General features: G+C 51.6%; 1 protein-coding gene across 1 annotated transcript in view; it reads right to left on the bottom strand.

Moving 5' to 3' along the window:
• The window catches only part of MGMT (O-6-methylguanine-DNA methyltransferase), a 264,390-nt gene that overhangs the window by 37,539 nt on the left and 213,499 nt on the right, over positions 1–13,352 (bottom strand). Inside the window, exon 3 of the mRNA XM_068961690.1 lies at positions 1,178–1,335. Within this exon, the coding sequence (XP_068817791.1) occupies positions 1,178–1,335 (158 nt within the window). The remainder of the gene's footprint in view (positions 1–1,177; positions 1,336–13,352) is intronic.

The raw sequence follows: 13,352 nt of genomic DNA, 5'->3' as shown, positions 1-13,352 counted from the left end.
GGATCTGACCTGGTCACTCCCCTGACCTTGCTGGTCAGCTCAGCTATTAGCTCAACTTGCCCGAGCTTCTCTACCTGCTGTCCCTGAAAACTCTGTTCCACCTTCGGCTGTGCTGCTATGGCAGCAGTTGGAATACCACTAAACTTATTTAGCAAATTCCACTTTGAAATTCAAGACTGCTCTAAATTCACCTCATCTAAAATCTCATGGTAATTTTTTTTTCTTAAGTGTATAGGTATGTATGCATCTATACACATGTATCTCTACGTAACTGTGCCTGTTGCTCAGGCACCCAGTCGTGTCTAGGTCCTTAAGTGTATAGGTGTGTATACATCTATACACATGTATCTCTACGTAACTGTTGCTGTTGTTCAGGCGCTCAGTCGTGTCTAACTCTGCGACCCCATGGACTGTAGCCAGGCTCCTCTGGCCTCCACCATCTCCTGGAGCTTGCTCAAATTGTTTTCACTTGACTTGCTGATATAGATTCACTTATATTAAAACGACTGTGAAGAAAATCACTATGTAAAATAAACCTCTGCTATGTGTATAGGATGATATTAGTTGTCATAATTAATCTCCAAACAAAAGCTTAAGAAGAACTTGTCTGGGAAAAGTGTTTTACGTCATCAGAGACTTTATGTGCCACTATCATGCTGCACATAGCAAGTTCTCAGCTCATCCCTCAAGCATACGACATTTAACTGTGCTAAGTTTGAGATGTCAGCCTGAAAACTTTCTCATGAGGACATGTTGCCACTGCCCAGTCCAGGGTGTCAGCAGCCAAGTGCGTGGGGAGGCCGGTTGTCCACATGTGGGTCTTGGCACTGCTGGCAAGCAGATAGTGTACGTTAACAGTAAGCTTACTAAAAAATTCACTGCCATTCAGACATGTTCCTGTTTAAAACTCTCAGCCAGTGAGAGTCGGGAGTCAATCTGCATGGATCATTTTTATTGCCTTTGCCAAGAATTATGTGACCAAGTGCCAAGACGAACACGAGCACGTGGAGCGGGTGGAGAGCAGGCGCTCCCGGCCGTGCTGCGTGGCACACGCCGCCTCTGTTCATTCAGGGGAAACACGCGGCAGGCGTGGTCAGCAGCCCGAGCCGGGAGGGGGCTGACAGTGCTCAGGTCGGGGTCCCTGAGCCAGAGGCCGCCTGGCGGCTGCGGTACCAACCTTTCTGGAAGATGGGATGGTGTAGTGCGGGCACGGGGAGCCCCTCGAGGACCGCGGGCTCACGGAAATAGGCGTCCAGCCAGGCTGCGCACTGCAGCAGGGGCTGCACTGCCCCGGGACCTCTGAGCTGCTCAGCAGGAGCGGTGGCCTCCACGGGCCTGCAAGATAAAGAAAAGGAGAGACTCAACCTCCAGGCCCTCCCTCCACCTGCTGCCCCTAAACGGGTAGAGAGGGGACTGTGGAAGGAAGGCGGCAGGGTCACTGTGCCCAGGCCTCCACCTCTGCTTGGAGGGACAGTTTCTGGAAGGATGTCCTGGGACCGGTGCTTGCCTGCGGGGCTCTGAGTGTCTGCAGTCCTGCCGCAGGGCGGGGGTGTGATAACAAGAGTGATGAACTCAGACGCAGCTCCAGTGGGCATGAGCCAGCCCCTTCCCAGACCACCCCCCCGCCCCCACTTCCTCTGCAGTCACTGAACATTCGCTGTAAGAAAAATGTTCTCCAGAAATACAGTCAGAGTAGCTAAGCCCACCTCCTCGCCCCTCCCACCACATGTCCGCCACACACCCCACGGCTCCACGTGCTCCACAGCTCGCAGGGGGCTTCAGGGGCACACCATTCTGAGTCTGCGCTGCGCCTCACGCCCCGGGGCGTCTGTTTGGTGTGCCGGCCACTCTGTGAGGCTGGTTTAGCTACAGGACTATGATTTTCCTGCCTGAGACTCCTCTTTCTTTTCCAGCCCTTCTTGTTCATTCCCTGTGGTCACTGCCCTTCCTCCCTCTCACTTCTGTAAGTTTCAGCCAGCACACCTCAGTCTCGCTTCAGATGGCCTGGCTGCCTCTTCTCACGGGCTCACCCTTCTGTCTGGGGGACCCCATGGCTCCCCTCATGGAGCTGACTTCTCCCCTTCAGCAGAGGGCGACTTTTAAGGGACATGCTTTGCTGGGCTGAGAAAACGTCCGTCTGCAGAGGGTCACTTCTGCTGCTTCCGAGCCCCAGATTTTTATGAGGGATCCAGCTTTTCTGAACTTCTGAGGACGGCACACCCACAGAAGCACCAGCACCCAGCTGATTTCAGACGTCGTTCCTTCCTGAACCCCGCAGGCCTCTCATCCCCGACCCAGGAGCAGGCGTGTGCGCCTCAATCTCCAGGTGTCTTCCTTTAAGGCACACCCGCCCACTGGTGAGGGTGTGACTGAAGTGGAGAGGCCTCACCCGCTTGGCAGTGCAGCCCAGCACGGGTGGGAGACATGAGGCTGAGGCGCTGAAGCGCCGGAGCATGGGCCTGACTTCACCAGTGTGAGGGGACACGCCGGTGTGTGCGAGGCCCAGCCCTCCACTTGAGCCGTGGGGAGCAGCTGAAGACCTCTAAGCCGGCTCTTGTGAGCTATCCTGGCTGGAGCCTGAGTCTCCAAGTCAGGGTGTGTGGTGGGTCTGAGAGCCCCAGGCGGGATGCACAGGGGAACGAGGCAGGTCAGGAAAGGCTTTCTGAGTGCATGAAAGTGAAGAGCATTACGGAAGGAGTCAGCAAATGAAGGGAAACAAGCCTTTCAAGGTGAGCAGGGGGAGGGACCCCTGAGACCCTGGCCCACAGAGCCAGCCCGCCAGGCGGTTCTGCGGCCACATGGCTGGGCCCAGCCTTTTCCAGGATGCCGGCCCCCAGGATCGCCAGGAGAGGAAGCCCCGGAGAGCGCCAGCGGCTGGCCCTGTGCTGACAGGGCCCACTCCACAGGCAGAAAGTGGCTTCTGTGAAACACAGGGGGCAGGACGGCATCTGGGGGGTCCCCTGTGGACGGAGACTCTAGCTTTTCTGCCCTGATGTCTCTCCCCGCCAGGACGTCTGCCCATGGAGAGGCAGGAACTTCTGCCCCCTGCTTGGCATAAGCACTCTTCCACATAACCGAGAAATCCCCAGTGGCCCTCCTGCTGTGCTCCCTGCTTAAGGAGTAAGCAGGACGCTGACTCTAGGGGAGAGAGTGGAGAAAGGCCACGGGCTCTGCAACCCTGCTCACGGGGCCAGGGGGGAGGAGATGGGGTGCGCTGAGCTCGCTCAGACAAGGCACAGCACACGTAACCTGGTAAGCACGCACGTGGGCAGCGGCATGCACGAGGGGGCACGCATGGGCAGCGGCATGCACGTGGGGGCATGTGTGGGCAGCGGCACGCACGTGGGGGCACGCGCCCAAGTCTGACCCTGCTCACACCTCTGCCCCAACCCACATGGGAAGCAGGACAGCCCTGGCCCGCACCCCCTGCAGCAGCAGGTGGGGTGAGGTGCTGGTGGGGGAGGGTAGCAAATGTGGGTGCCCTGGGTGGTCTCCGGGGCTTGAGGGGTCTTCCTGACCATCATACCCTGCAAATGGGGCTCCCTGAAGGGAGGGCGCACTGTCCAGGAGACAAGTAGCTTAAGTTGAGAGTCAGGGGCTCTGCATCCACCTTGGGGAGTCACAACTCTTATCAGATGCCCTGGTTTACTGGGGGGCATCTTACAAAGGCTATGGAGCTGCGGGCATCCCAGGGCACTGCCCAGGTTGGGGGCCGCTTCCCCTGCGTTGCTAAGGGAACTGAAATGTGAGCTGAGTTTCCTAGCATTTCCCACTCTTAAAAGGATATTTGAAGAATTTTTATAGTAGTAAAATTCATCTTAAATTGATTTTTTATGCTTGTGCTAAAGATCTCAACCTCTGATTTACTCTGTAGTTCTCCTTTTTAACTCTTTCTCTATTGGCATGAGATAACTATTCATGGGTGAAATGTAATTAAACAGCTTTGATTCTGAGGCAAGGATTTATGATACTACATTTAAAATGAATGGCATTAAACACACACATAAAATCAGATTTTTAAAGCCATGACACAAATTTCCATTTCTACAATAAAATGAAATTTATTCTCTGCCCTGCCCTCTCCTCCAACCTCGCTCCGCTCGTCCCTGAAAGAGCTTTGGTGTGACAGGATCACAGCATCTCTAACGGCTGCTCTTATTATGGAGGAGTTTCTCCAGGCTTCCTACTGAAGAGCCTGAAACCCCAGTCATTATGGGCTCCGTGGCCCGCGCTTATTTAAATCTCACACCCACATCTCCCTGGGAGCCTAGCAGCTCACCTACCACTAAGCGCACAGGCCTGCGGCCAGCGCCTCTGGGAAGCACCACTGCGAGGGAGTCCAGCCCCCAGGAGGGCCGCTGCAGGCCAGCGCTGAGGATGGAAGCGAGACAAGGCCGCCTCGTGGCGCAGGGGCCAGGCAGAGGCCGACCTCAGAGCCGGTCCTCCCAGAGCCGCCCAGGACGCCAACAGTAAGAGTGATCCTGAGGCCAGCATCAGGCTGACCTCAGAGCCGACCCTCCCAAAACCGCCTAGGACGCCACCAGTAAGAGTGATCCTGAGGCCAGTGTCAGGACACTGGGGCCCTTATACTTGTTTTTACTTGGCACAAGAGGGCTGGTAGTGGCTGGAAAATGAATTTGGCTTTGTTGAGCTTTTCAACATAACAACAGAGAGCATAGGTACCTTCATACAGCAAACAAAGTCACATGTTTTGGTGTAAGGGTTTCTTCAAGAAATATGCAGTGCTGGCAACCCCAGGGACCCTGTAGGAAAATAAAAAGGACAACAGAGTGCCGCCTTGAGGGGAGCTGCTGGGACCTGGGTGTGTCGGAGAGCCCTGTAGGAAGCTCTCCTGGAGCCATGACCCCCGAGAAGCAGCCTGACCGATTCCCGTGGGCCTGGATAAAGAATGTTCTGGTGTTGAATTGCATTTCAGATTTGTTTGGACATGAACCTGTCCATCATTCCAAATCAGACACAGCAGAGCAGGTGACATGCTCCAGAACAAATGTCTGAAGTGTTTTCAATAAAGCAGGTAGGGACTCTCCCCAAGACTTACCCAGAGAACCCACGAGCAGCGGGAAGGCTGTTGGTCCCCCCTGCGTGAGGCCTCCAGGCCCCGGCCCCGGGAGGACAGGAGGAAGAGTGGCAGCCTGGCCCCAGGGGGCAGAGCAGGGGGAGCAGACGGGCCCAGGACACAGGCCCCACACGGGCGGCCCTGCCTGGCTCCAGGAGCCCTCCGGGGGCAGGTGAGGTGCTGTGCGCCAGGCTGGCTGAAGCCACCAGGAAGTGCTGCTCGAGGTCTCACCCCCCCCCCCCGACCCCCACCGTGGGGACAACTGCATGCGGCAGGCCGCCCAGCGAACCAGAGGGACGCCCCCAGCTCTGCCTTCTCCCATCTGTCCCACAGAACAGCTGGGCTCGACATGTCCACCCGGTGGGCAGGAGCTTTGGGTGTGTGGATTTTGGGCGCCTCAAGGCTTCACTTTCAAGGAAAAGAAGGGGGTGGCAGAAGATGAGATGTTTAGATGGCATTGCTGACTCAGTGGACATGAATTTGAGCAAACTCTGGGAGATAGTGAAGGACAGAGGAACCTGGTGGGCTATACAGTCCATGGGGTTGCAGAGAGTCGGACACAAATTAATCACTGACTTCAACAAGGCTTCAATGACTGGCAGCAAAGAATCACTAAATCCTCCCGTCTGAATGATTTCTACCCCCATAGACATTTCCATGTCGTGTACTTGGGCTTGCACCCCTTCTGACATGAGCAAGCAGGCCGCAAGTCCCACGTCTCCCCTCTGGTCGGCCCTGTGCATCCTGCCCGTGGGTGACCGTGCCACCGCCATGCACCCTGGGACCTGGTGCCTCTTCCCCATCTCTTGCTTCACAGGGTGAAACTGAGCCTTATGGTTTTGGGAACGTTAACTGGTGATGCCAGAGGATCACCTAAGAGAAGAACTCCAAAGACTTGTGTTCCTGAGTCCACCTGGGTCTGGAGCGGTGACAGGGAGGTGTCCTTCAGCGAGGCTGGGCGATTAGCCTGCAAAGACGTACACAGACACAAGTCAGATCTGATGTGAAGACACGCCCAGAGCCCTGACTGCACACAGTGGCTCAGCGCCCCTCAGGATGAGGAGCCTTACCTTCTCTGGCCCCCAGGACTCCTGGGGAGTGCGCCAGATCCCCCAGGCTCAGGTAGGGACACACGCATAGCAAACACTTAAAGCTGCCATCGAGGTGACTTCAGAAACATCATGTGGAGATGGGAAACGGACAGTTACGTCCAAGTTAGCAGGTCTCTGGCAGAGTCGCTTGCGCTTGTGTCTGACGGGTTTGTCCTGCATTTAATTATACCTTCTTGTGAAGCGCAGATGCTTTTCTTCCAGTGGTAGCACTGAAGACAGATAAATCATGCTACCTGCTTTCAATAAAGATCCTTTAATTTTTTCTAAATGAGAAGCTGAACGAAACCTTTAAACTCTTTATTCCAACCAAATTCAGTGGTCTGATTTCATTCAAGCATTTACTGAGGACCCGCTAAACACAGGGCTCACTGGCGAGAGTGTTGACGTAGGGACTGCCATCCACCTGGGCAGGCAGGGAAGCTGAAGGTCCAACACTGAGGGGTCCACAGCCTCCCTGATGGCTGTGCTCGAGGAGCCTGTCCTGCCCCGATTGGGGCTTCCCTGTGTCACCCGATGAACAAACTAGGAAAGTGATGGCTTCGCGACACTGCCTGGCGGCCATCAGCTGTTTGGGCAAGAACCCCACATGGGTGTGACGGAATCTGTGCAATTATTTGAACATTCCAGAGTTGTATTAGGACACAGAGTAGAAAAAGGAAACTGTTGCTACAGCGGTAAGAAACACAGGTCTCAAACAACGCAACTGAGTCAGTGGAGGCACACAGGAGGTGCACCGGGCGGGGCAGGGGGGCCCCCTACAGACACAACCAGCGCCTCCCTGCTGCTTATCAGGTGATGTTCTGGATGACTCACGTGCCATCTTGCCTCTTTCTCACACGACCCTAAGAGCAACACGCACTCAACTATGAAACACAGGGAAAAGATTAATGAACGTGCATGAAATATTGGCAACAGGCCTAAGTTTATATATATAAAAATGGTGTATATAACATGCAGATTTTAATTCTATGAGACCAAAGCACCTACAACTTCTAACATGACTTTATGGACCAACTTTCCCATGTCTGGTTGTAGTACCTATTTCAATGATGCTTATATGCAGAAGGAAGAGATTGCGTATCAGACAAGTCAGAGTTAGTGTTGAAGGTGGCCCAGGCCTAGTTTCCAGGGACGGCAACAGGAGGGCGAGCCCGAGTTCTGACCATCAGCTCAGCGAGCCTGAGCTGAAGTTTACTGTGTGGTTCATGAAGACAGGGAAGAATTTCTGCTTCTCACCTTCACGCTTTCTGCCCCACAGTCACACCCCCTGAAACGAACTCCACGATCAGGATCCCATCACAGGCCACCAATGGCTCACGGTCAAGTCAGTAAGAGGAGGAGGAAGAGGCTGTCTCAAGTTCAACTAGGCCCCCTTTTACTCGCTTTCTGGGTGGTCACAGGTATATTTTTAACAGGCATCCTAAACCCAAAAATCTGGGGCGCAAATTAATGTCAGAACCTAAGCAAGCGTTTCTCTGTAGCAATTTGCTGTGGTATTTTTAAAACACCGACCAACAACTCGGAGAAAATCTTATGTAAATTTTCAATCCCCTCCATATAATGTACATAAGGACTGTATTTTTAAAAATAAATAATTGCTTCCTTAAAATATATCAACAGTAATACATATTTTAAGAGACAATTTAAACAGTATATTTGGCAGATAAGAAAGCCTTAAAAAGTCTATCTACTTTCTCTCCTAAATGTTCAAGTTGTTAAAAGGAAAATTGTATTTTACCAACACTTTAACATATCATTAAAAATCTCTACTATTTGACAGATGAAGATAAAAACACCCCAAAACTATAGATGAATTATCAGGTCCCTAGTGCCTCCAAAACAATCACAGGATGCAGAGCGATCTAGTTAAATTTTACTCGAAAGCTTTTACTACACTTGTGTTTTCTCTTATTTTCCTATCAAGAAGCCCATGAGGTTTAAGCACAATTCATTATGTATGAGGCCCACTTGCGGAGCTCGACTGTTGATTAACAGCAAAGCTTGCTGTTTGTACATCTGCAGCATTAGATGCATGCGATATGCTAACTTATTCTTTCACTGAAACTAATTATTTACAAAAATGACTACTTGAGACTACACTTTATTAAATGCATGCATCCAGTCTCAATTTGGCCCCCAAAGACAGCCTGGAATGAAGATCTTATCCTTGATGTGACAACTTCTAGAGACACTATTACTAATACTGTAAATGTGGCAAATAGAGAGTTCAGACAGCCTTATGTCTGTGTTGTGTTTGCTTTCACCACTGAAGCAGTGAGCAAAGCAGCTTCCTAAGGTTTCACACACACAGGAGAGGTATATTCCTCTTTCCCTGTTTAATTTAGTTTCTTACAAGTAAGATGCATATATGTTAGCAATGAAAGAGTTTTAAAAAGAAATAATAGTTAACATAAAAAATACTATAAAAATCCTGATCAAATTGCTGCTTAAGTCTATTTATTACAATTCTATCAAGAATTTAGTTCATTTGTTGAAAAATATCTGTAAAAACATCAAGTTTTTAAAGTCATTCCATCAGTCTCATCAAATTCTTGGTACTCCCTCCAGAGTACTTTTTTCCAAAGGATCTTTGGGGTTAGGTAACTTCACATTATTCAACAATTCTGCTCCCTCCTCCCAGAAAAGAACACAGGAAAAAGCAGTCCATTAACAAGAATTACAAACATCTCATCTTTGGATACAGATGTCAAGTGGGATATCTCGTCAACAGAGAGCATCTTTCAGGTTAACTCTACAAGGCATGGGGCCACCTGCCCTGAGTGGCCTACAGTCTGGTCTCTCTGCTGGGCCAACCCGAATACTCTCCAAAGCTGCTCCTCTGATGCTCTCGAAGACCCTGTGTGGCCTTGCTCTGCTGTGCTGAGGGTGTGTGACACCGTGGGCCTAGAGGAGATGGACAGGGCACACTCTTTCCTCCACACGCCAAGACAAGGATATCAGTGCCTGTGCCCCAAAGACACGATTACAGGGTGGGAGGGTGTCATTTGCAGCCAACTGCTTCCCGACATGAAAGCTCTGCATGGGCACCTGAGGAGAAAGAACTCACGTTCTTCTGGTCTGGACACAGGATTTTAGGGACAGAGACGAACGGAAATGTCAGGCAGAGGGCCTTTATAGCAAACAAGAGTTGCGATGAAAGGTGAGCAGCATGAGAATGGTGCACGCAGGGCACGCAGTCAAGAGGGGCAGGTGAGGACTGCTTTTCTACCATGCAGTTCCACGTCCTGACTCTCAGTAACACAGCCAAGGTCAGACACAGTTAAGGCAACTGACTGAGGCAGGATCAGCTATATGCAAACAACTCAAGGGAAACCCTGTATACAGCTTCACAGCTGCTATTTACTGAGTGCCTAACATGTGCCATGCACAGAATTAGGAACAGTCCTGTGGTTTACTCCTCCCAACAATCCCCAAGGAGGCATTTGTCTGTGTCCTGAAAGAGGAAACTGAGGCCCAGAGGGGATATAGTAACACCGATCAGTGCATCAAGGGATGTAACCAGAATGTGAATTAAAGTTTGTTTGATTCCAGAGAGCTTAATCTGAACCATCACCATAAAGCTGAAGTACTCTTGTCCATCTCTTTGAAATGGAAACCAACAGCCCCTCTGAGCCGACGAGCCCTATGCTCACCGGCTCTATTTTGGAGAGCATATGGACTGGACAGCATTTGGATTTTTCTTACTTTTAGGAACTTCTGTCAATTTCTCCCCGCTCCACGGGACTATAACCCTAGGCCCACTGCCCTACCATTCAAAGATCATGGGGATGTGAGTGTTGACTCTAGTTCTGTTATATTCTAGAAGCTTCTGAGAAGAGACACTAGGTGCCCACACTTCAGGGCCTCAGGCTCATACACAGCAGCCACTGGCATCACTGCTCCTCGGCCTCACAGGAAGGCCATGCTCCTATCTGAAGGCCTCAGTGACCAGTTCACTCTGCACAGTGTCCCTGCACACAGGCAGGAGGCCCAAGTCTTAGGATTCTCCCAGCCCATCGCCCCCATCCTCATCCCCCAGAAGCAAAACCCAGAGTGCTCAAGGCACTGTCCCAGCTGGTCTGGCGCTAATGAGGCAGGTGTGGCCCGGGCTTAGGAGGACAGGCTCCCTACCACGGCAGCTCGGGTGTCTGACTGAAGCCCCCCAATCTCCACAGACCTGCCCCAGTGCCGCCGCCCAGCCCTGGGGCCCTCACTCAGGCCTTCTCGGAGCTCTGCGTGCCTGCTGAACGGATGCGTGAACAAGATGCCGCGGGGCCAGCACGGTCACTGCAGCACATGTGCTGAGAAACACCTGCCCTTCAGATTTCATTTTTCCAATGAATACTTTGCTGAAAACCATTCCCCTGGTGGGGGGGGGTGGGGAACCCATAAAGATTTTCTAAACAGGGAAAGCCACATTTCTTGCCTTTTCAGACTGTGCAGCAGACTGCAGATAACAGAGTTTGTTAAAGCCCAGGGAGCGGGCCTCACACCCGACTGTGCTCAGTTTGACAGCACTCCGGTCAAACCTAGATGTGCTTCAGGTTTGAAGATACAAAACTAAACAGCCTTTCCTCCATGGGTCTTCCATTCCGCTCAAGAGAAAGCAGTCAATTGAATATTGAGATGAAACAGAAGGACGATGAATTTAAGGAGCAAACACTTGTGCCATGACTGCACGTGATCACGCAAATGCAGATACAGACCCCGCCAGTGTTAAGGCTGATCACGCTACACCTTTGTTTCTCCTTTAGAGCTCCCAGCCTCCCAGGAGGAGGAGGGCGTCCCGGGGAGAGAAACCCCTCGACTACCCCCATGACACACAGAGGGCCCAGCAGGGCCTCCTGCAGGCTCCGCCTTCTCACCTGCTGCAGAGAAAACCAGTAGACCGTGAGCAGGAACCAGGAGCACCACAGCCCCCGCAGCTCAGGCTGTGTGCAGGGCCCAGGGGCGTCCCAGAGGCAGAGCTACCACGGGGAAGGGGCGAGCCTGGGCCTGGGCAGCTGCAGCTCCCTGCTGAGCCTCGCCCCTGACACGCGGGCTCCCACCGCAAGCAGTTTCTGATGGGTCCACCTTCGTGAGGGAACGGCTCCCCTCCTCCCGTGATCCGTGAAGGAGCAACGACATCGCTGGGACTATTGGGGCCAAAACACACTGCCCGCCCCAGTGCAGTTTCCAAAACCAGTCTCTCTTCACAGCTGCAGGTCGACTCTGTCATGATGCAGTTCAGCTTTTTTCCATCTTAGCAAGGGAGTATGTCTTAATTTAAATGCTAAAATAATAGTTGAATGTTCTGAAGACACTACTCTTTTCTTTCCAAAAGGCATGTATTACACAAGGACTGACCTCCATGGGGTAAAGTCCCATTAACTCAGGTACTGGGCTTATTAATAAATAATCCCGTCACTAAATTACCTGTCTTGTACACTGGTCTGTACAGTACTAAATAAATAATAGATAGTTCCCTATAATCAAACACACTGAAGTTTTTAAAGAAAAGTGTAGCTTCTGTTATAAGATAATAAAGCAGTTTCATCTGGGAACAACTTTCTGCAGCTCCCTTCTCAGAAGGTCGTTCTTTGCTGGCTTATTGTTGCAGCTGGAGCAAGTTAGCTGGTGAGCATAGCTGGAAACACTGTATTTAATATCAGACAAGTATATTGACTATACGTTAGTGGCCAAAAAAATCTTAGGCAAGTATTAAATGGACAGTTAATGTAATTGTATTTTAAAACACTGAGGTCATATTTAATTTTGAATTGAAACTCTTAAAATGAGCTTCCTGGCAAGGACACAGAGTAATAAACCAATGTTAACTACAGGAAAAAAAAACACTAAAACTCACATTAAAATAAATCCTTCTTCCAGAATACTTGTATTTGCAAGATAGATTACAAGCAGCAGGAAACATTTGTACTTCTTCAGCAAGTACCATCCCTGGCGCTGGAGATGGGGCTGTCAGCTCAAAGCGGGGTATCATTCTGAATCGGGGGCTCACATGCCATTCCCACTGCCCTTCTGCTGCGAGCTGGCGCCTCTCCCAGCATCTTCTGTCTTTCTTCCAGGGTGCTCAGACTAAGTTCAGCAACACCGCGGGGTCTTCCAGTCACAGGCCTACCAGCAAAAGACCTGATTATGTTCAAGAGCGGGAAGCCCAGGAAATGAGGCTGGGCAAGGTTTGAGAAGAATGAGCAGAGGCAGGGCGGAGTGTGAGGAGGAAGAACAGGGTAAAAAACATTTTAGCTGCAAAGCCAGCCAATTAAAACTCCCTTTAGGAAGCACCAATTTCTACTCAAAGCAGGTTGGAGAGTCCAACTTTATATGCCTTTTTCCTCCTCTTAAAAATCAACACAGCTCTAGGTGCTGGTCACATTTGCAGACAGGCGGGTCTGTAGACTGTGCTCTGCGCCTGGACCAGGTCCCCAGGGAGGAGTGAGGGCCGTCACAGGGCTTCCAGTAGAGCCCTGCAGCATTTACTTACAGGAGCCTGTCCTGGCTAGGACAAGGGAAGCAGCCCCGCGGGGCCAGAAGCCCACTCCCTGTAGCCAGCCAACAGCACCTCCACCTCTGAGCGTTGAGCCTTGATCTGACTCCTGAACCTTCCTCTCCAAGCTGGAGAAGTGCAGAGGGGAGCCTGCAGGTCCCGGAGAGCGTGTCCCTTCTCTGTTGCCCCGCTCGGGACCACCCCGTCCCCGAGGCCAGCCCGGGGCCTGGGCCATGCCCCTCTGCCCACAGGAGCCCTCACTGGTCCAGAGTCGCTTTTCTTCTCTGGTTCAAGTCTTCGGCCCTCGTGGCATATCCCTCTTTCACTGCTCACCACTCTCCTGACAATGCTGTCCCCAGAGATCCAAAGGCTATCCTAGTGCCCCAGCCTGACTGCAATTCTCTTTAGCTTCTATCTGTCTAATTCAGTCACTCAGTACTGTCTGACTCTTTGTGACCCCATGGACTGCAGTACACCAGCCTTGCCTGTCCATCACCAACTCCCAGGGCTTGCTCAAATTCATGTCCATTGAGTTGGTGATGCCATCCAACCATCTCATCCTCTGTCATCCCCTTCTCCTCCTGCCTTCAATCTTTCCCAGCATTTCCAATGAGTCAGTTCTTCGCCTCAGGTGTCCAAAGTATTGGAGCTTCAGCATCAGCCCTTCCAATGAATATTC

The sequence above is a fragment of the Capricornis sumatraensis genome, chromosome 23 (genome assembly GCF_032405125.1).
Source record: "Capricornis sumatraensis isolate serow.1 chromosome 23, serow.2, whole genome shotgun sequence".
Taxonomy (NCBI): Eukaryota; Metazoa; Chordata; class Mammalia; order Artiodactyla; family Bovidae; genus Capricornis; species Capricornis sumatraensis.
The sequence above is the reverse complement of the archived record's forward strand: the minus strand, read 5'-3'. Positions and strand labels throughout refer to the sequence as shown.